This window comes from Centroberyx gerrardi, chromosome 12, assembly GCF_048128805.1.
Source record: "Centroberyx gerrardi isolate f3 chromosome 12, fCenGer3.hap1.cur.20231027, whole genome shotgun sequence".
NCBI classification, from domain to species: domain Eukaryota; kingdom Metazoa; phylum Chordata; class Actinopteri; order Beryciformes; family Berycidae; genus Centroberyx; species Centroberyx gerrardi.
In genome coordinates this window covers 24,969,932-24,991,323 of record NC_136008.1, presented here as the reverse complement: position 1 = coordinate 24,991,323, position 21,392 = coordinate 24,969,932, and the positions used below count along the sequence as shown (strand labels likewise).

Genomic DNA, 21,392 nt, shown 5'->3' with positions numbered 1-21,392 from the left:
TTCACAGCTGAGGGAAAAAAACACAACTTTTTTTTTTTTTTTTTTACCTAAAAATGAATCAGTCACGACTCAAATTCTTCTGAACTAATCCAATAACGGAAACATACTGAAATGTATGCCTTTACTAGACTCACAGACTAGTCGGCAAAACTGTCAAATTCAAGACGAGAATATTTCAGTTCCCAATAGAACTGCAAAGAAAATCATTGCACATACCTTGATAATAAACCCCTAACGTTGGCTGTAACTCTCATAAAGAAACTGTACTGTACTGTAGTCGGAGAACCTGCACTGTAACAATAAAAGCCCTATAGCGTTCCCCATGGCACTCAAAAAAACTGTACTACGCTTTGATAATTAAATCCCTGGCTATATATTTTGTCAGTGGGAGGTAACATCCAATTAGGAGGTATAATTGACTAAAGAACTTTGAACAAAGTACAGCACTGGCGCTATTTTGTCACACACCACTGCTCAGAAAATAGACCTACAGATTCTCAACTCACAGTTGAGAGGCTCAGCACCTCCATAAGAGAAAATACTTTAAGATCAAGATAATATGAATGTGAGACTAAGACCAAAACAAATGGGTCTGGACCAGGGCTGTACTACTGGAAAGAAAAAGTTTAAACTTTTGGTTTGGCATTGTGAAATAAACCCCTCTATTTATACTACAGAGTATAAAATACTCTATTTATCTATATGCCAGAGGCTCTTTTACTCATAAAGCCAACACTCACAGAGTGTAAAGAAAGAACACTTCTCTTCACCGAACTGCGGGAAGATGTGGAAAGGTGTGGGACCTCTCCTTCCTCTCTTTCTTTTATCTCTCGCCTTCTGTGCATGATTAAATGCAACTGCCGTAACCGTTGCTGAAAAGTGTGCTTTATGTTTCTGAGCGGTTCTCTCGGTGTGTGTTGCATGTCATCAGAAACAGGGAAAATATAAATATATGTCTCTATATATATATTCATGTTAAGCAAACAAGGACAATTCTCTTTCTTCTCTCTCTCGCTCTCTGTTTCTCTCTCTCTCTCTCTCTCCCTTTCTCTCATACTGGAGCTGACATCAAACCATGGTGCAGACGGTGTTGAGATTGGGGTCAAAGCGGACGACTTTCCCCTCAGCAGCTTTTGTGTTTGTGTTGTACATGGGATTCTCGAAAGTGGCTTGGCCATTGTTGTTCTCGTGGACAGAACATCCTGTGTACTGCGCTTTATCTGTTTTCCTAGAAAAGAAGGAGGTTGCATATTAGTTGAGAGACAGTATCCCAATTACCCCCATCCCCCCCCCCCACTTTCCAATCCATGTTTCCATTATCTTGGTGTGGACAGCTGCAGTAGGTAAATGAGGGTGAATTGTAATTATTGTTGAAAAGAGCAGTCAGAATAGCCCTGCGCCAGTTCACTGGTAATTAACATGAGTGCGTGTCGGGGGTTCTGCGTGCATGTACTGTTCTTTGTGATAATACATTCAACTTAAGACTCAAAGCCAATATCCATCCATCCATCCATATGCATGCATACATACATACATGCATAATGTACATACAGTACATATTATATCCAAGTTGCTCTCATTTAAAATGCTCAACGTATGATGCAATACCGTGCATTTCGGCCAGTAATATGTTGACTGAGATTGCATCATGCTATGAAGCCTCACACAGAAACCTATCCTGTAAGGAACCTATCTACAGTAAGCGGGCTGCTGAACTGGGCCACAGTGTACTATCCAGCCCACCTTCATGTGCATTTTATTTGGCTGCGACTGTACAAACAAACATCTACATGAATCTGGGTTTCGAAAACTTTTTCCGACGCCGGACCTAAATAACAAACTCCTAGTCTCAACCTGGGACCCAGGCTCGTGAAAACATATTACCTCCTTTTTCACGTGGGGAGCCATCAGATATAGACTAGCGACTATACTTGGGTCCCAAGCCAACATGGGAGACACCGGGATACAAATGAATCCCACGTACCGCTGCTTGTAGAGATAGAAGCCGAGGCCTGCGAAGATGAGGGCAAAGAAAGGCACGAGGATAGCGACGGCAACAGAGCTGCTGTTGGTGGAGCCGTTGGTTTCTGGGTCAGTGAGTGTCACATTCTCTCTCACGCTCATACCTGGGAAGAGTGGAGCCATTATATTTAAACAGCTTCAGCAGTGGGGGAAAGAGTACTAGAATTCCCTACTCAAGTACAAGTAGTGTACTTTGCTGATATTTTACTAAAGTAGAGTACAATTACGGTGTAAAAATCTACTTAAGTAAAAAGTAAAAAGTAGCTCATTTAAGATGTACTCAGAGTAAAAGTTACTGAGTTACTTTTTAGAAAAGAAAACATTATTAGATGCTGATGGAGAGCCACAAAATGTATATTCTGTAATAGATGTGATTTAAAATGTAGTGAAGTACAATACTTTAGTAAAAATGTACTTAAGTAATATTACTGACTTTAATACTCAAAGAAGTACAAGTACACAAAACAATTACAGTAATGTCAGTAAATGTAATTAGTTACTTCCACCCTTGAGCTTCAGTACATTCATCCTGAACATATTCAGCATATTCAGATCCAGAACACAGCACAGAATGCAATAAACACGGTGGAGAAACAACATATAATAGAAGCGTACGTATCATCTGGTGGTGTTGATGGTAATGATGACTGATGATGACGAGGAGGAGGAGGAAGAGGATCATGATGATGACGAGCGGCAGACGCAGTGGCAAGTGGGTGAAGACAGCGACCATGAATGACAAAAACGATAAATGATCACGGTGATAACGATCACCATGGCTGCGATAATCTCGCTGAAGACAATCATGAGATGATAACAATAACAATGCTGAGCAGGAGGAAATGAAGGACGATAACATGGAAGGGACAATCTGCTTTGTGCCGTATGGTTGTGGCGACATGTGGTTGACAACTGGTGTCAGGGGCAACTGACTGTATATTGTAGGCTGTATATTGTAACTTTATTGTTTTTTTAAAAGCAGGGTTCTTAAACCTTCACAAATTGCATAAATTCAGTGTTGCCCTAGGACCCTAGACTTGTTCAAACATACTACGGCTCCTGTCACAGCAGGACTCACCAGGAGGAAACCCAAGACCCCTTCTGGGTCCCAACCTGTAGTTTAACAAACATTGTTTTAAATAATAATTGTGTTCTCGTAAAATGTCCCATGTCTATTCTCTTTGTGATGAAATGGAGGAGGGTAATGTATCCCAAAGTGACACTGAGGGTCTGAAGAGAAAATCTGTACGTGGCACAGATCTTTTCATGGCTGTCTAAACAGGGAGAAATCACATGGAATCGGATGATGTTCAGACAGCCACAAAAACAAACGGATTTACCATAAAGAGAGAATTAAAAATCAGGCTTTCTTTTCTTGTGCAAATCTTATAATGGAAGCAGAGGCGCAGTGACAAATGCCAATGGGACTTTGTATTGTTTTTTGGGGAAAGACACATACCAAGTCTCTGTAGTCCAAACTGTCCATAGTCTTTACCCTGTATAAAGCCTTGGAACACATAGCTGCCGCCCTCCGGCTCAGCTGAAACCTAGCAGAGAGAAAAAAACAACAGATTTAGCTCGAGAAACAGAACATTGTGTTTCAACTAAATGAATAAACTTTGATTTTCCTGAGGACCTGAGAGGAGCGTCACATCTCCTCTACCACATCAGAAAGTATATATATTTAATAAGACAGTCAACACATTCTCTTATGCTACATTCAAAAATAACATCTTTGTTCTTTGAACCAGCGGCTGTACGGTACGCTATCAATAGCTCGGTGGGAGCGCGGTTGCCTGTCACACTTTGTTATTAAGTGGACCTTGAAGTTTATTTTAGTGGAGACACTTCAATTCGACACCAACAAAAATTGTCTACAGTCGTTGCAGGTCCCTTAGATGTCAGTTATGTGTCTGTGCCTATTCAGCAAATTGTCAAAGCGGGATGCTGAGACGGTTCATAGACAGAGAACCTAGTGCAACTGATATACAGCCACTGTAAACATATGTAAACAAAGTAGAAAATAACCAAGAAAGTACTATTTTATTTATTGTCACACTGTCTCCTCATTTATTATGATTTTTGTCTTTCTTGGCACGGTAAGAAGAATGACAAAAAACTGTAATGATGAGGAAAATGTTGGCTTGATTCAGTCCCAGGCAGGCTTAGTTACTGGCATCCAAGTAGCTACAGCCCAATAATCTACTTGTCGGTCAGACTGAGTACAAAAAAAATAAAACGTGCTTGACAAAGACAGTCACAGGCCCTGGGTATTTTCAAAAGATCACTGGCCGGTCCCTCCAAATTCCTGTGCATACTCACAAATCCGTCCATTGCCCAGGTCTCGTCAGTAATCCTGTTGAAGGAGCTGTGGGCCAGCGCTCTCATCTGGTACAGCAGGAGCATTAAGCGTGCCTCCTGGCGCTTGTACACTCCTACAGGGAGGAGGAGGACAGGAGACGAGAGGAGAAAAAATGGAAATAGAGAGATGAGACAAGAGGTATGAGAGAAAGAGAAAAGAAAAGACAAGGTGGCCAAATAGTGGCAGAGAGAAATGAAGAGAGGAAGATATAGCGAAGAGAAGAGAAGAAAAGAGAAGAGAAGAGAAGAGAAGATGGACGCGGCGAGAAAGCAGATGAGGAAAAAAAGCAGAGCGAGGAGGGAAAGAGATGAGAGACTCTTCAGTGAGCAGTCAGCCAGTCAGTCAGCGCAGACTAATACATCCGTCTTTAGAGCCAATAGTTAATTTCCACTCTCATGCATGAGATCATTTAGTGATTGACTGATTGACGTGAGGCACCCACAAAATAAATGAAAGTGACACGCCGAGGTAGTGAGAGGAGGAGAGAGGAGGCGAGGGGGGAGGAAGTGGAAGACAGATGATTTATAGATGACTCACCAGAGAGCAGAAACTCCATGCTACTGTCGGTTAAAGTTACATTGACTTTTCCCGTCGTGGCATTAAAGCTTGTGATTGTCAAAGTCATGGGCTGCTTCTGGCCCTTGTAATCGTAAGAACCCTTCCAGACAAAATCAGGGGCAAATACGTCGTCAGGAACTATGTGAAAGGAAAACAGCAAGAGAAAATCCATTAAATAATGCCATAAAACAGAGGAAAAATAGATAATTACAGCATATATAATTACTATTTCTCCTATTTGTTAGCCAGATGTCAACACAAACCATTTTAAAGTGCATTAATCACTTATAAATCAACTCAAAAATCACATACTTAATGCAAACCAAATGGTTGCGCCCACACTGCAATAGCTGGTAATTAGCGAGGCGGTTGTGTCAACATATCAAACAGCTGATAACAATCTTTTAATTCTACTGGAGTAATATGATGGTGTTTATATGCTGTGAAAATGTGAGCAATTGATAATTAAGTACATTCTGATAGCAAACTCTGGACACACTCTGTGAACTCTACAGAACTTGAACGATGTGGTTAAATAACTTTTTTAATAGTTACAGATTTTGATAAATCTTTTTATGCATCACAGCTGTCTCGTTGCCGTGAATGGTATATATTACCAATGTAATTCATTTAATCAGCTCTACTCTAGTTTGGTGTTTTAAAAGAACTTGTGGCAACCCTTCCTATTACAGTCACCCTAAGTACTAGGTATACACCAGGGTAAATAGATGGTAAGTTACCAAGTATTGACAGCTATAACTATGTGGGTAAATACTTAGAAGCAGCTGAATTACTTAAAATGATTGGTATTACTCATCAGTTCAAGTAACTACAGTCGTTACAGGTTTAGGATGCTAACAACCCAAGTGTAATAGTGCAATTCCTAGGGAAATTCCATAGAAACACCTTCTCTATTACCCATTGATTCCAGGAATTATCTTGTAGGTACTGAAAGTACACAGTTAAATTTGGGATACTGCAAATATAAACCTTCAGTACCTACAAGATTGTTCCTTCAGTAGCCTAATTTCCTTGGAATTATGTGATTATATTCAAGGTATTTACCTACTTAGTTCCAGTTGTAATTATTTAGTAATTTACTATTCGTACCATGCATTTACCAGGAAAACACAGTACTTCTGTGACTGCAAAAGCAAGGGTTACTGAAAGCACAGTACTACTAGTTTTCTGCCATGTACTGTACGACATGCCAATTTTGAGGTACAGTACTAGGACCAAGAGGCTATAAAGACAGGAAGACACATAATTTGTATGATTTGGATAGAGATACATGCAGATTTAGCCACTGTAGAAGACAATGTCTCACTGTAAATGTGCTGCACTACTATAGAGCTGTAGCTGCACCACTGAGCAGAGTGCAAGGGATGGTATCCAGCTGTCTGTGAGACAGGAGTTTTGCGCTAATACAGTACATACTGATTATTTTGTTCCAGGCAGGAATTTCCCACAGCAGACGCTAGTGCTACAGCAGGATAGGGGCAGGACTGATGACTGCTGTGATGGCTACCAGTGTCGCTGTTTATGCTAGTCGATACTTACCATTTATTTTAGGGCTCGGCGTCCCTGGTATTGGCTTGACAGTTTTCTCATGTGATTTGGAACCGACTGCAGGAGAACATTAATATGCATGTCACAAAAATGCATCGATAAAAAGCAAGGCTTAACACCCTGAGGATGTTATAAAAAAATAAACACTGCTCAACTGTTACATGCTGCCTGCATATAACTTTTCCTCGGCTTGCTGTTTCATAACCCTCTGGTGGCTCAATTCTAACCGCACGCATCTTCGGATCAGCACAGTTGCAAAAACTCTCAAAGCATGCAGACAAATAGATGATAGTATAGTAATACAGAGGGTATGGAAAATATAGCAACCACACAATATTTGATCATATTTATTTAGTGCTTAATTTGACATCCCTAGTGTTGAGCAGTCAGTAGGTAATATGAGTACTGTCGCCTAGAAGAGATTTCTATATATTCAGTTTGTTGTTTTCTTGTGTATTTCACAGCTCTATTTAAAGATATGTGACATCATCTTATTATGAACTGTCTTTACAGTATCTAATGTGAACAAGAAACAGATGTAAACTTTCACAACTGGCAAAATAACACACACACACACACCCCAAGCCCCTCTTTCCACCCTGATATACACATATCCCTCCATATGCCTAGATTGCACCTCTGCAGATGTGACTATACACACACACACACACACACACACACACACATGCACGCACATACTTGTGAAACCCTCTCCTCCCCGCCCCTTCCCTCCACCCATACACACACACACAAACACTCCCCGTGAACCCTTTTAGCTCATCCTCTTCTCCCGCTCTCCCGCCCCCCCGCAGACCTCGGCCGACCACCTACCTCTGCAGACGGGCACCTTGCCGGTCCAGCTGCCGTCAGAGCGGCAGACGCGGTGCTCCGAACCCCCGGAGAGGAAATAGCCGTGCTGACAGGAGTACACCAGGGTGTAGCCGTAGGAGGGCAGGTCCAGACCCACCACGTCGGCGTTGGCCGGGCTCCGCGGCTGCTTGCAGGAGTGGGCTGGAGGGGAGGCAGAGGGCAGGCAACATTAGGACGTAAACACGTACAAATGGAGGCAGACATGCATAGACGGGGAGATAATTAGGCAGTCACTGGGGAGAGAGACAGAGACAGAGACAGAGAGAGAGAGAGAGGGTGGGGGGGTGGAAGGAGGGTCAGAGGGAAGCAGGCGATGAGGGAAGGGCACACTTGCACTTGTTACAATCTAAATGAGTCCAGGGAGCTATTTAGGGAGCATGTTGACACTTTAATATGCCGCGTTTCTTTTCCGTAATGAATCTTGAACACGTTTTGGAATGAATCTACCTGCAAAACGAAGGGGGCTCAAAATAAAATCAAAACATCATCTAAGTGGATTGGTAGAAGTCTCGGGGCTAGTTTAACCTGGAGAGTGTGGGTTCATGGGAAAGGGACAAAGACTTTGAAATGTAAGTGTAGGATGTAGACCGTGATTCAGTTTCAACTTCCTTCAATCAAATATTACATAACAATGCTGTCTAGATATGTATGTGTTACCTATCTACATTAGCTTATTCTAACTGGAAACACAAGGAGCTAGTGATACCTGATTTCAATGGCTCAACTTCTTTTCTAAATCGATAGCTCTGAAGAGCGCAGCTTATATAAACTTCAGCTGAATTAGAAACCAGGGACAAAAGCTGTTACGGCTGCGTTGCCAAAACACCAGCCTCTTATTGACAATATTAAGTATTTTCATTTTCTCTTGAGTGGGATGAGTGTGCTTAGCCTAATTTTTCACATCAACAAACTCTCTGCAAAACAAAAAATATGCAAATCAATCAGCTTAAAGAGGGCCTCGAAAGGCCCCCGCACCCCGGAACACTGAGAGGTTGAACATTCAGGCTCTGAGGCATCGGCGGCAACATGAGAATAAACGAAATAATTTTGCAGCTTGTGACTGAATGAATAAGTTGCCAGCTGTCAAATGGGAGACAGCTGCTAGTGAGTCACGGCACCAAATCGGCCCTTCATGGCGTCTTAATGACATTAGTGGCGATAGGGCGTGGAAGGAAACAGCCAGGATGAAAGACACTTTCTGGGCTTCATCAAAGAGGAGGAGACTGTGGAGAGAAAGAGGGACAACATCCTGGGGGGTGGCTGATTGTCAGCGGTGTGTGTGTGTGTGTGTGTGTGTGTGTGTGTGTGTGTGTGTGTGAGACTGGCTGACTGTAAATCTTTATTCCCTCCTGCAGATATTCCTCCTGTTGGTGTTTGGGGTTGTGTACTGTACGTGAGTGTGCATGAATGCGAAAGTGTGTGTATGCATGTGTTTAGACATGAATGCGTAACTGCTCTCTAAAATAAGACTTAGTAAACTGAAGCAGGTACGCTGAATCCCTGAGTTCTGGTGACACAGACAAAAGTCACAGGTTGAAATCTAGCAGCTGCACAATAATCGCATTTAATTATCCTCTATACATTATGTAGAAAAAGAGAAATGCTACAAAATAACCTAAACAAAGCTGCACACTCAGCAACACAGTGGCTATGTATGCATGCAGAGTGATTGATGAACAAAGCAAATGAACGACGCTTGTCGACTGCGTGCGCTGCCTAGAGCTTTTTAAATGAGTTGATAAATTATTCATGAGGATTGCTCATGTGCTATCTGTTTTACATTGGAAGACACAAGAGATGCATTATTAGTTAATGTATACATCGAGTCTGGAGAAGAGGGAAAAAAAGAGAAAAAAAACAAAAAAAAAAAAAAAAAAAACAGCCTCTCTTCTCGCTATCTGAGCACAAGTCTAAGCAACCCATTTAAAACGACAAACTGTCAGCACATGTCCAGAGTGGTTGTAAAGTTGTAGACCATGAATACTGAAGACACTTACAACGCTATGAATTGTTGTATCAAAGGCATGTCATATCCCTCATCAAATTCTGTTTACAGTGCCATGTTTATTTACACTTCAAGCAGCGTGCCAAGCTTTACTCCTGAGATTACACGAGGCCTCAAAAGAGACTTGTGCGTTTTCTCTTACACAACGGCGCGCAATGCTCATTCTGAGTTCAACGTTGATGTCTCCGATAGAGATAGAGTGCATCAGTTAAGGACGCAGACAGACAGATAGAGACAGATAGAGGCAGACGCGCAGAGACAGCTCAGGTGATGGATTTCTGTGCGAGCCAAGAAGGTTAGCCGGATACAGACACCAATACCAGACCACGGTCAAGTGGGCAAAGTTAACTGACAAACTGTTACAGACAGTGCGTTTCTTCGCCTGCGAGGATTCTCTGTTTCCTTTAGGCAGACAGGCGGCATCGCTCGCATTCCTAGCTGTCCTGCGTGACTAATTCTTCATATTTAGTGGTCGCTTAGTCAGTGGCGCATGCTGGTTTTGACATTCAAAAGAACACAAGCAAACAGAAATTCGAAACACCTACGTGCGGAGTGTCTGCTAAGTAGGGTATGAATCTGTGCCTTGTCCTACCTTGGCATGCTTATCTAAAAAAATAGAGGGTATTTTTATAAAAGCAATCTACCAAGAATCCAGTAGACGAGTATGAATCTGTACCCTTTCCAATTTTTAGATGGCAGCCGCTCTGCAATTAAGCTAAAATGTTAACCCGATAGAATGGTAACCTGATTAGTATCTAACGATCTTTAACTCTGACTTATATCCATTGTGTCCATTAGATCCATTGTATCTATAATCCCCCTCCAAGTTCTTTCGGCTTTAGCCAGAAGTGAAAGATTGGTGGGCTTCACACTTTTGAATCCATTTAAGTGGCTTCGCTGTAGCAGAAGAGCATTTAATCATACAGAAAGGTATTTTAGAGGATTTATGTCCCTATTTTGACCCAGGTCTGACACAGGCTCTCAGAACTATACAAAAGCACTTATACTCATATACATATACATAACCATACTCATTTACCCACTCACACACACATGCACACACGCCCAGTCTCTCATGCACACACATACACAAGCACAACACAAAGACAGTATGCCCATATGAAAAGATTCACAGAGACACCACTATCCATCTATACACCCACCCACACACACACACACACACGCACTGCAGTGCAGTAGAAAGATCAGGCAGGCTGTGAAGGCTAGGTATTACGATGTTTCTGCTTCCTCAGCACAAATCTCTCTGGGAAATTCCGCTGGGTATTACATCTTGGGCTGGTTATGAAATCAAGATTACAAAATATCATTTAAATTCCCTTACCATCATACAGCTGGAGTGTTTGTGGAGTGCAAGGTAAGAATGAAGAAGAAAAGAAAAAATCACAGATTCGGCACTCTGTCAAATGGCTGGACACATCGAAATATCTAATTCAAATGACAAGATTTTGAATATAAAGTCAAGAGCGTCTTGATTATTTCTTGTTTTCAGTACACCGCAAGTGAATGGAATTATTTCCACAATAAAACAGAGGTGAAAGAGAGTCCCTGGAGATATTGGAATACACCGCAATCCAGAAAACCGGGCGGCGAGGCAAACCAAGTAGCCTGAACTGTGCGGCCCTGGTTTGGTGTTGGTCGACAGTTCAGACAGTTCAGACAGAATGACAGTAATCATGGTCAACACCTCACTCTGACAATGACTGGAAATGGCAGGTTGATTGAGGCGTGAGCTGCAATCTACTGGGAGGCCAAAGGTTATGGAAGAGATGAGCGAGTGAGAGAAGTAATAGGGGAGTGAAGCAGAGACAGAGAGAGAGAGAGAGAGAGAGACAGAGAGAGAGAGAGAGAGAGAGACAGACAGACAGAGAGAGGGAGAGAGGGAGAGAGAGAGAGAGAGAGAGCGAGAGAGACAGACAGAGAGAGGGAGACAGAGAGAGAGAGAGAGGGAGAGACAGACAGAGAGAGGGAGAGAGGGAGAGAGAGCGAGAGAGAGAGAGAGAGAGAGAGGGGGGAATGGAGGGAGAGAAAGGAGAGTGTCTGAGTAGCCAAGAAAGTGGATAAACAAGTGATGAGACGCCAGGAGGGGTAGAGAAAGACAGAGAGAGGCAGGGAGAGAGATATAAAGATAGAGAGAGAAGGAGAAAGAGGCAGTGATGGAGAGCGAGGAACAACCACTCACGGATACAGGTGGGCTGGCTGCCGGTCCAGGTGAGTTCTGGCAAACAGAGCCTGGTGGTGGAGCCTTGCAGTAGGTGTCCCTGTTGACACTGGAAGTCCACTCTGCTGCCCACCTGTTCACAAAAAGATACCACACACACAGCAGAGGGGGTCAATACACTGATGCGAATGTCAATAGGCCTCCGGCATCAAGTCTGAAGAGTTTGGAAGAAATACTGCATACTAAAGGTTTTTTTAATGATTATTTGTAGTGTGTGGAGGCGGATGGAGGCCATTCCTAGAGGCGATGGCCTATGTTCCAAAGTGATACGCAGGTATCGGGAAGTGAGTAAGTAGAGTTCGCTGAGAATGATTTAGAGCTAAAAAAAATCATGAAAAAAGAAGAAAAAGACAGTTCTCTTATATGACCATTTTCAGCCACCATCCAAATTCCACTGTTTAAGGACAACAAGTACATAGGATTTTGTCATCCACTAGTGTCAAATCAGTGGTGAAGTTGTTTACCAATGCATTACGCCTACACCATTACAATCAGTGGTCCAAATAATATGCTTTTGCTTTCATTTGGGACAAATTGGGGACTTTCATATCAGATATTCTACTGAATGTTTTGAAGAAAATGTTTGCACTTAACGGGTAAGTGACACTTTAAATGCAACAGGGAGGAGAGAAAATGAAATCTACCCACTGAAAGCAACTCAAGGGAGCTATGGAGTATGCACCAATGGTTATAATAACAATTTATATGACTATGATGCATTCCAACATGACTCGTTTTACACACACAGTATACATAATGCAGTAGATATATTACTGACATATCCATGTTTTTAGACACACATCCTGTAAATGGCAGATGACAGATGTAGATAGATAGATAGATATAATTTTATTGTCACATATTGTGTTTATGTGTCACTCCTCAACAAACAAGTCAAACAAAGCAACAAACACAATAACCCAAAAAAAAAGAAAGTTGAGGACCACTCATCAAGAGTTACGAGACATAGGCTAAAAACAATACACATAAAAAAAGATACTAGAATATATATATATATACATATGTATATACATACATACACACAAATATACACACACATAAGTACATACATTCGTACAGATATATTGATACACATATACATACATACACACACACACACACACACAAGAAAAAAAAATAAAGGTCATATTACACACACACAAACACAAAGGATATAAAACAATCTTAATACTGCATTATAAAATTTAGACACTCATGAATGAATGTCTTCTGTTGAGAATGAGGTGGCAAGCTTTGGCACATTCATGGATACAATATTTACCAGCTAAAACTACACACAATTTATTTAAATCATCGTACTCATTAAAATTTGCAACATGGTTTGAAAGTTGAAAAAATAATTCAGAACGAATGTCTGTATAGAGTTCACAGTGTAAGAGTACATGGGCTTCTGATTCAATAGAACCATTATTACATAGGGTACAGAACCGTCTATCGGCTGGGTGTTTGTGTACCTACCAGTTTCTATAGCTAAAGGTGCAACTCCACATCTGAATTTAGCAAAGGCGCTTCTGTGCTGCCTTGATAAGATACTTTGTACATATGGCTCTGTATCAAAAGCACTTTTAAACAGGCAATAAGTGCGCAGTTTCTTACCCTCAGGTTTATTTATTAACTGAAACCATTTCTGTTCATCACTCTCTGACACTGCAATGTCAAAATTCTTTAAGTCATTTCTTGAATAGACTCTATCTGTGCGGGCAAGGTGGGACAAATGCAAGGAGCTAAAAAAAGTTCTCACTGTGTACATATCATTTTTTACATTAGTCAATTGGGAAGCCCACAGAAACACATGTTTACAGAGTTGACTATCAGGCATGCTACAAAGCCTCTGCCAATTCTTAAAGATACATGACCACTGGCGTTGCCAGAGTTTTCCAACCCATATCACCCTGTATGGCAGCAGTTGGGGTGTATTTACCAACTCCTAAATAAAATCTGCATGCTTGGTTAAAGACAGCATTAACACAAGAGTAGCTTCTATAACCCAAAACAGCAGCAGCATATGTCAGAATGGGTAAAACCAGAGATTCAAACAGTTTAGTAAAACATGTAAAAGGAAGGCCACCCATAGATTTACATTTGGCTACGATAGCACCCAGAGCTCTATTTGCATGCATTGCCAGATGCTTAACAGTTTTGTCAAAGTTTAAAAACTCTGTTAGGATCAGCCCCAAATATGTATACTCCTTAACGACTTCTAGTGGTGAAGGGCCACATGAAAATCCGAACAAAGTTAAGGGGGCTGATAGGTTCCTAAAATGCACCACCTTTGTTTTGTCAACATTTATGTTCAGTTTCCAATCCTGACACCAGCTATGGACAAGGTCTAACATCTCCTGTAATTCTTCTTCAGTCTCAGAAATTAAGACGATGTCATCTGCATATAAGAGGATGGATATTTTTTCCATATCTATACAGACACCCTTACCTAAGGCTCTGATTGACATAGAAAGATCATTTATGTACATAGAAAACAGAATGGGGGATAAAATACAGCCTTGTTTTACTGGGACTGGGAACCAGTCTGTATGTAATGTATCATGATGTATGTAAGAATGCTTCAGATAGAGAGAGAAAGAGAGAGAGAGAGAGAGAGAGAGAGAGAGAAGAAGATGAAGAAGAAGAAGGAAGTAGAGAGAAAGCCAGCTGGTTGTCTCCTGTGCATCAGCTGGGATGAAATATACGCTGTTCACTGCTCCATCCTTGCATCCACATAACATCATCCAAAGGAATACACAATGATTCCACATGGAGCACGCTTTGGGAACTATCCATTTGAAAGGGGACTAAGTACAGGGCACACTGTAGAGCTGCTGGCTTTGAAATGGTGCCTCTGGTTCACACTCATCTAGCACTGCCTCTCAGTCAGATACGGTAGCCATTCTGCTTCAAAGTTTGATGTGGAGCTTGGAAGTTTTGGAGCTGAATAGGGTATAGCATAGTACAGCATAGCATTGCATAGCATAGCATAGCATAGCATAGCATAGCATAGCATAGAATTACATGGCATAGTATAGTGGGGTATAGTATAGTTTAGTATAGTATAATATAGTATACCATAATATAGTTCTTTACTATAGTATAGTATAGTATAGTAAAGTATAGTTCTATAGTATGGTATAGTACTGCAGTGTAGTATAGTACAGTATAGTATAGTTCTATAGTATGGTACAGTATAGTGTGGTTCTGCTAGTATAGTATAGTATAGTATAGTATAGTATAGTTCTATGGTATGGTATAGTACTGCAGTGTAGTATAGTACAGTACAGTACAATACAGTATAGTAGTATAGTATAGTATAGTATAGTGTAGTGTAGTATAGAATTACATGGCATAGTATAGCGGGGTACAGTATAGTATAGTATAGTATAATATAGTATACCATAATATAGTTCTTTACAATAGTATAGTATAGTATAGTATAGTTCTATAGTATGGTATGGTATAGTACTGCAGTATAGTATAGTACAGTATAGTATAGTTCTATAGTATGGTACAGTATAGTATGGTTCAATTAGTATAGTATAGTTCTATGGTATGGTATGGTATGGTATGGTACAGTACTGCAGTATAGTACAGTACAGTACAGTATAGTATAGTATAGTATAGTATAGTATAGTTCTATAGTATGGTATGGTATAGTATTGCAGTATAGTACAGTATAGTTCTATAGTATAGTATGGTATGGTATAGTATAATATAGTTCTATAGTATGGTATGGTATAATATTGCAGTATAGTATAGTATAGTATAGTATAGTTCTATATAGTATAGTATAGTATAGTATAGTTCTATAGTATGGTATAGTATCTCCCATATTTCAGAGGCTTTCATGTGCATGTGCCAAATAAAAGAGTGATACAAGATAATTAAATACATGGAAAATACCGCAGAGTAAATACTGGTGTATCTTTGTAATGATTTAGGCTGATGACAAGCTTTAAAAACCACTAAGATGTGGCTGAAAAGAGACAGCTGGCTTTTAGATTAATTATTTAGCCACTGGACTGCCTGAAAAGGAGATAATTCTCTACCTCATTTTGCTTTCATTCGGCTTTCCCAATTCTTTCACTGAGTGGGGTTTTTACCTATTCATTCCATGAGATGCAAAATATTCTATAAACTATACACCAGAGAACCAAACCCAAGTGGGCTCAAAATGATCTCATCCTACCTCCATCCATACCTATCAGTTTGCAGGATGTGCTGCTCTCCAATGGGCCAAAGGTAAATTCAAACAGTTCAACCCAGAAGCACCCAAAACTTTTTCCTTTTTCAATACAATAATACCCACACTGCAATGAGACCTGCCTATATCCAATTTTACGATTTGCCTTTGAAACTTGTATATTGCTGTATTAGGTATGTTATTTTAACTAGCATGGGCTAGTTAGCAGTAGGAAGTTCAAATACTCTGATGGCTTTGATGGCTCAGATTTATGAACTGAAAGTGGGAAAAAACGCTCATGTCAACCTCCCAGTGATAATTACAAGTTATATATGTGGGATTTATATATGTGGGCTTTTTTGCGGGCTCTGATATCTCCCACTTGGTGTCATGAATTGCGGAAGTGTGTCAACACAAGCAATAAACATAGAAGGGAAGTTACCGATGTTGGCAGTCCAAGGTAATGAAAATCCAAATTATCAGTAACATTCACACTAATACAATCAAGCGTATGTACGAAAAGCAAGCAGTTTAAAAATGATTTTGGATAAGCAATGAGTTAAACACATGAACGCTTCCTTCCGCTTCTTCTGATATGACACAAAAGCGGCAGAAGACTGGCAGCCGGCAGAGTAAACAAGGAAACGTGTGAGAAACACTAAAAAAGGATCAAATGGACTATTATAACTGAAATTTCATGTGATAATTGTTCAATCACAGCTATTTGAAGACTGCAGTGTGAGTGTTATTGCTTTGAAAGAGTGTGTTTTCATCCCCTTTTGGGTTCAGCTGTTTCCCCTATGCTCTGTTGGATTGCATTGGACAAAGATCTAAATTTCACAAAGAAACAAAAAATGGCCTTTTACATCCATTTATATTTACTGCTGTGGATGTTTGCACACCTGAGATGGAAAAGATCAAAAGCCCAACAAAAGATAGGTCATTTATGGGCTGTGTTAAAGTGCTGCTGTCATAGTGTGGGAGGCAGAAGTGAGATTTAGGTGTCAGCATCAGCTCATAGCTGAAAGATCGATGACAAGCTTTCATTACATGTTGACATCATTCGACAAAAAAATTGCAACTCACTTTATAATGTAGTAACCAACATAAAATGTAATACCTAATTAAGTTATCTGCCAAAAGGTTATTGTGTTATGTGCCCAGCATTTTTACTACATTATGAGCTTTCATTACTTTTTTTTATTATTATTTTTATTATGCAGTTATTACTGTATACACAAACGAGTTGCTACATACCATAAAGGGCTCTGTGTGTGTGTGTGTGTGTGTGTGTGTATATACGCATTCATGTGAGTGTTTGTGTGTAATGGGATGGGGGATACTGTGCTTGAAAATGCTGAACCAGCTAAAACTACAGTATGTAAATCCTGGCATAGCATAGCATAGCAGAGCATAACATAACATAACATCATATGATAGCACTGTAGAGTAGAGCAGGGTAGAATGGAGTATAAAAGAACAGTGCAACAGAGTTGAATAGAGAGAGTAGAACTACTGATATTTTGGAGTGTGTTGTAGTGAAGTGAATTGAATCTAAGTGAAGTGGATTCGATTCGTGTAGTGCTTTTCAAACTATGGACCATAGTTGGTCAGGGTGGTTGCAAAAAATGAAAAAACAAAACAAAACAAAACAAAAAGTCTCGGCTAGAACTTTTTATCTAATTCAAGCAGGATCTATATATTATAGCTTAAACTGTAAACAAATTAGAGGAGTACTATAGAACAGAGTAGAGCTGAGAGTAGCCTATACTAGGAGTCTAATCTGTCCAGTCCAGTCTGAAAAACATGCTGAGGAACCAATTCATCTGAGAGATATGTGACCACATGAACCAATTTAAAACATATGAATCATATAATGGGAGTTCATTTTACCTTGAAGCCTGTGGTGTAATTCATGAAGCCGTGCTCAGGTGTCCCTGGATTTTCACAGGTGGTTCTGGTGGGCTCTGGGACAGGAAATCATGTTGAGCAGAGGGATTGGAAGGAAATAAAAATTAGAATATGACAGAGGGGCAATCATTGATAATGACTGAGCAATTTCCCCCTGGTGTACCATGTACCAGAGGACAATTACTAAAGTAGCCTTGTGACATGAGCAGAATTGCCTTGCCATCTCTAATTTTCAATAATTCCTACTTGGGTCTAGCTTTCTTGGAAACTTGAAGCATTTTAAATACTGTTCAATCATCAGTGGAACAGAACTCAAGCTGAGACACATCAAGTAAGCTGGAAATCTGAGGCATCGCAGAGGCCTTACAGTATATACTGTAGAGTGAATCCCCAAGCCCTGATGCAACAACATAAATAATGTATAATAATGTATTTTGTTCTTGTCATCCAGTTTTACGTCAGAACCAGATGGCAACAAATTTATTCTTGTTCAGCCTCAACTGTGTTTTGTTTTTCCATGTCAGCCACAACAGAATCAAAAGAGAAACATCATATGGAAGATTAGTTAAATCAACTGCTCCTCTGTTTTTTCTTTCAGTTTTGATGGTGCCTTGTATCTCCTATTTTGCTATTTTTGCTACTTTTCTCTCCCACACATAGAAAATGCTTATCTCATACATGCCGAAATATCACAAAAACCAAAGATCGGATAAACATTGATAATACACTGTAAATTATGAAAAATAAAGTTGACTTTTTTGGAGATTCAAGGTTTCTGCACCACACTGATAATTTGAAACATTCAACTATTACATGGATTAGACTAGTTGAATCAGGACCAGTGCGGCGATCCACAGATGATTTGATGGACTTCTTGACTCAGACAAACTCATGCAGTACCTATACATCGAGGCTGAGATCCACTCCAGGTGCTGTCGTCCTGGCAGATGCGTGTGGTTGAGCCCACCAGGACATGGAGGGTAGTGCAGCTAAACGTCACCTCCGACTTGAAGATGAAACTACGCCCTTCCCTCCGTCCTTTGGCAGGCGTACCAGGATCTCCACAAAACTTGGCTGGAAAGGCAGAAATATGCAATATTGCTGACGTGAGAAATGAAGGGCCAACACAGCCAACATAGAGGTCACACATTTTCCTGCAAGCGCTGCATGCAACAGTGTTCCACCGCTGTGCTGTGGCGCCTTCACTCCACTTCATTGCAATGGCGTTGCCCTATTGCTCTGCGCCATTTGTACAATCCAAACTTTCATCTCTTTTTACCCATCATAAGGCATAAGGAACAATATAGCAACCAGTCATCGGAGTGTTTTGTTGCAACATGACTATTCAGCATTAAAGAAATAATAGGCTGTACTGGCTGCTGCTGTACTCATAGAGGAGAAATCAGGCTAAGATGGTTACAACTGTGCTGCGCTACTGCTGTTGTGATTGCTGTTTTCGAAGCTGTACATCAACTTGAAAAGCACTGGCTTATTCAAATTGCATTGACATAACCCTTCTTGCACGCATTCTTTAAGCCATTTTTTTTTTATTGCATGTGGGCAGATAATACATTGACGACCTAATTTCAGGTTGAATTATTCAATCTAATCAGGGTTTTTTATTTCCAACAATCAACCTTGGCGGCAAGTGGTTAAAGTAGTCCCTCTGAATAAGCGTCTTGGCAGTAACGAACGGGTGAGGGAGGTCATTTTAGATGAAAATAATTGTCAAGTGAAATATTAATTTCCCTGACAGGGCCTTGAGGTTAACACAACCGGAGCCATCTGCTGCTGCAGTTGCTCTCAAAGCCCCTTGCATGATGTCGCCTTTTTTTAATGGGAATCCAACTACAGCATACGCAGATGAAGCCCACTGGATTATCACCGCTACTCCTTCACTTTATGGCCTATAGGCATCGAATCAAATGGATCAGAACAGCTTAGAGCGAGTGGGTTTGGGGGGGACTGGAATCAGCCATCCTGCCCTCCATCTATCCACCCATTTATCTATTCATCCATCCATCCACTTCAAGCATATACTCGTCAGCGAGGGTTACTCGTTAGCTGTAGGAGGCTTAGGAATGCTCTGTGTGGGTGAGAGCAGAGGCAAGGACGAGAGTCATAGCATTCAGTCACGCAGCCGGAGCACTGCGGGGATCAAGCCAATAATAAGGCAGGCTGCTTCGCGAGACCTGACGTGTGCTGCTGCGTGGAGGTCTGGAGACAGAGATAAGTTCTTGCTAGCTCTCTTCCTAGAAGCCAGGAACACACAGGGGCTTCCCACAACCGTTCGCTGACATAATAGATATCTAGTAAAAGGGGAGATTAGAATCCAGCCCATGCAGGAATGGCTGAATAAAGCCATTACTGCAAATACTGTTATCTTGGCAACAAATCCATGTATTCAGAGACATATCTTCCCCTGGAAAATATGTTTGCCTATACTGTAGGTCGCCTCTGTAAAAAGATGCATTGTGAATTCAACCAACCCCGCCGATAGTTTGACCGTGTTTGATGTGCCAACAAATAAAGATGCAAATGTTCTGGCTGAATCCGAAAACGATTCTTGTCACTTTTCAAACGGCACTGTAACTCTTGGTATTCAGACAACATTTTTTGGAGGGGTGACATTACAGGCCAAACAGGTGACATGCACATCAGTCACAAGCTTCAAGCCGCAGGGAAATAATGTACTGTTTTATGGAAATATAAGAGAAATGGCCCCGGGCCAAACCAAGCTCAGCATATTTAATGTGCCTGTGTGTGTGTGGGAGAGAGAGAGGGGGAGAGAGAGGAAGAGAGAGAGACAGAGAGAGAGAGACAGAGACAGAGAGGGAGGAAGAGGGGGGGAGAGACAGAGAGAGAGGAAGAGAGGGAGACAGGGGGAGAGAGAGGGAGACTGCCCAAACTTTTTCCTCACTCTCTCTTACAGCCTCTCTCTTTCCTTGATGAATTATCTATGCTTTGAAGTCATCAGTATGCAGGGGCCAGATTCAAAGTTGGGATCACAGTCTCATCCCTGCAGACACATGAACTAGCCTGCAAGTTCTGCTGCGTGCTCTCCGTTTTCCGTGTGTTGTCACGGGGAAGATGAATATAGATGTTTAAGCACTTTCACTGCTCTGTAATTGTAAGGATTAATCTCTATCAATGTTTCAGATCTAAGAAACACTTGCCTGTTTGTTTTCTTTTTTTTTGTAGAGTAGTACAGAGCGAAGATTAATCATATAAGCAGTACTGTTTGAACACTATCAATGAATATTTCAAATCTACTCTATTGTGCGTCTTGCAAATGGTTAGGACACAGCTATAATTGCTATGTATGCAAAGCACTCATAATAAGAAGTGCGCAGTCTGGTTTGCTTTTGCAGATGCATGCCATCTCTTGCAGTATTTCTGAGCTGCTTTTCAGACAGAATTGCTGAGTATGTATGGCAATCATATATTCTAGACTCAAAGCAATGTATGTCTAATAAACAGAAAGACTATGGCTTCATAATTATCCTGCACTAAACTGAACAGAAAACACATATGAGGTTGGTTTTGCAGCAGATGAATGGTGCAGCCAAACGTAATCTGATTAGCAGTCCTGCTGAGTTTGTAATTTAAAAGATCCTGAACCTACAGTACAATACAGTGTATTGAGTAATGCTAAGGATATAGC

At 40.9% G+C, this 21,392-nt stretch overlaps 1 protein-coding gene across 1 annotated transcript in view; it reads right to left on the bottom strand.

The window, feature by feature from the left end:
* Nucleotides 1-1,068: 1,068 nt before the first annotated feature.
* Nucleotides 1,069-21,392, bottom strand: part of LOC139931856 (CUB and sushi domain-containing protein 3-like) — a 214,744-nt gene continuing 194,420 nt past the window's right edge. Inside the window, exons 62-71 of the mRNA XM_071925480.2 lie at nt 18,629-18,802; nt 17,711-17,784; nt 11,587-11,698; nt 7,343-7,522; nt 6,503-6,568; nt 4,922-5,080; nt 4,345-4,457; nt 3,482-3,569; nt 1,985-2,126; nt 1,069-1,228 (exon numbers count right to left, since the gene is read on the bottom strand). Of these exons, the coding sequence (XP_071781581.2) occupies nt 1,069-1,228; nt 1,985-2,126; nt 3,482-3,569; nt 4,345-4,457; nt 4,922-5,080; nt 6,503-6,568; nt 7,343-7,522; nt 11,587-11,698; nt 17,711-17,784; nt 18,629-18,802 (1,268 nt within the window). The remainder of the gene's footprint in view (nt 1,229-1,984; nt 2,127-3,481; nt 3,570-4,344; nt 4,458-4,921; nt 5,081-6,502; nt 6,569-7,342; nt 7,523-11,586; nt 11,699-17,710; nt 17,785-18,628; nt 18,803-21,392) is intronic.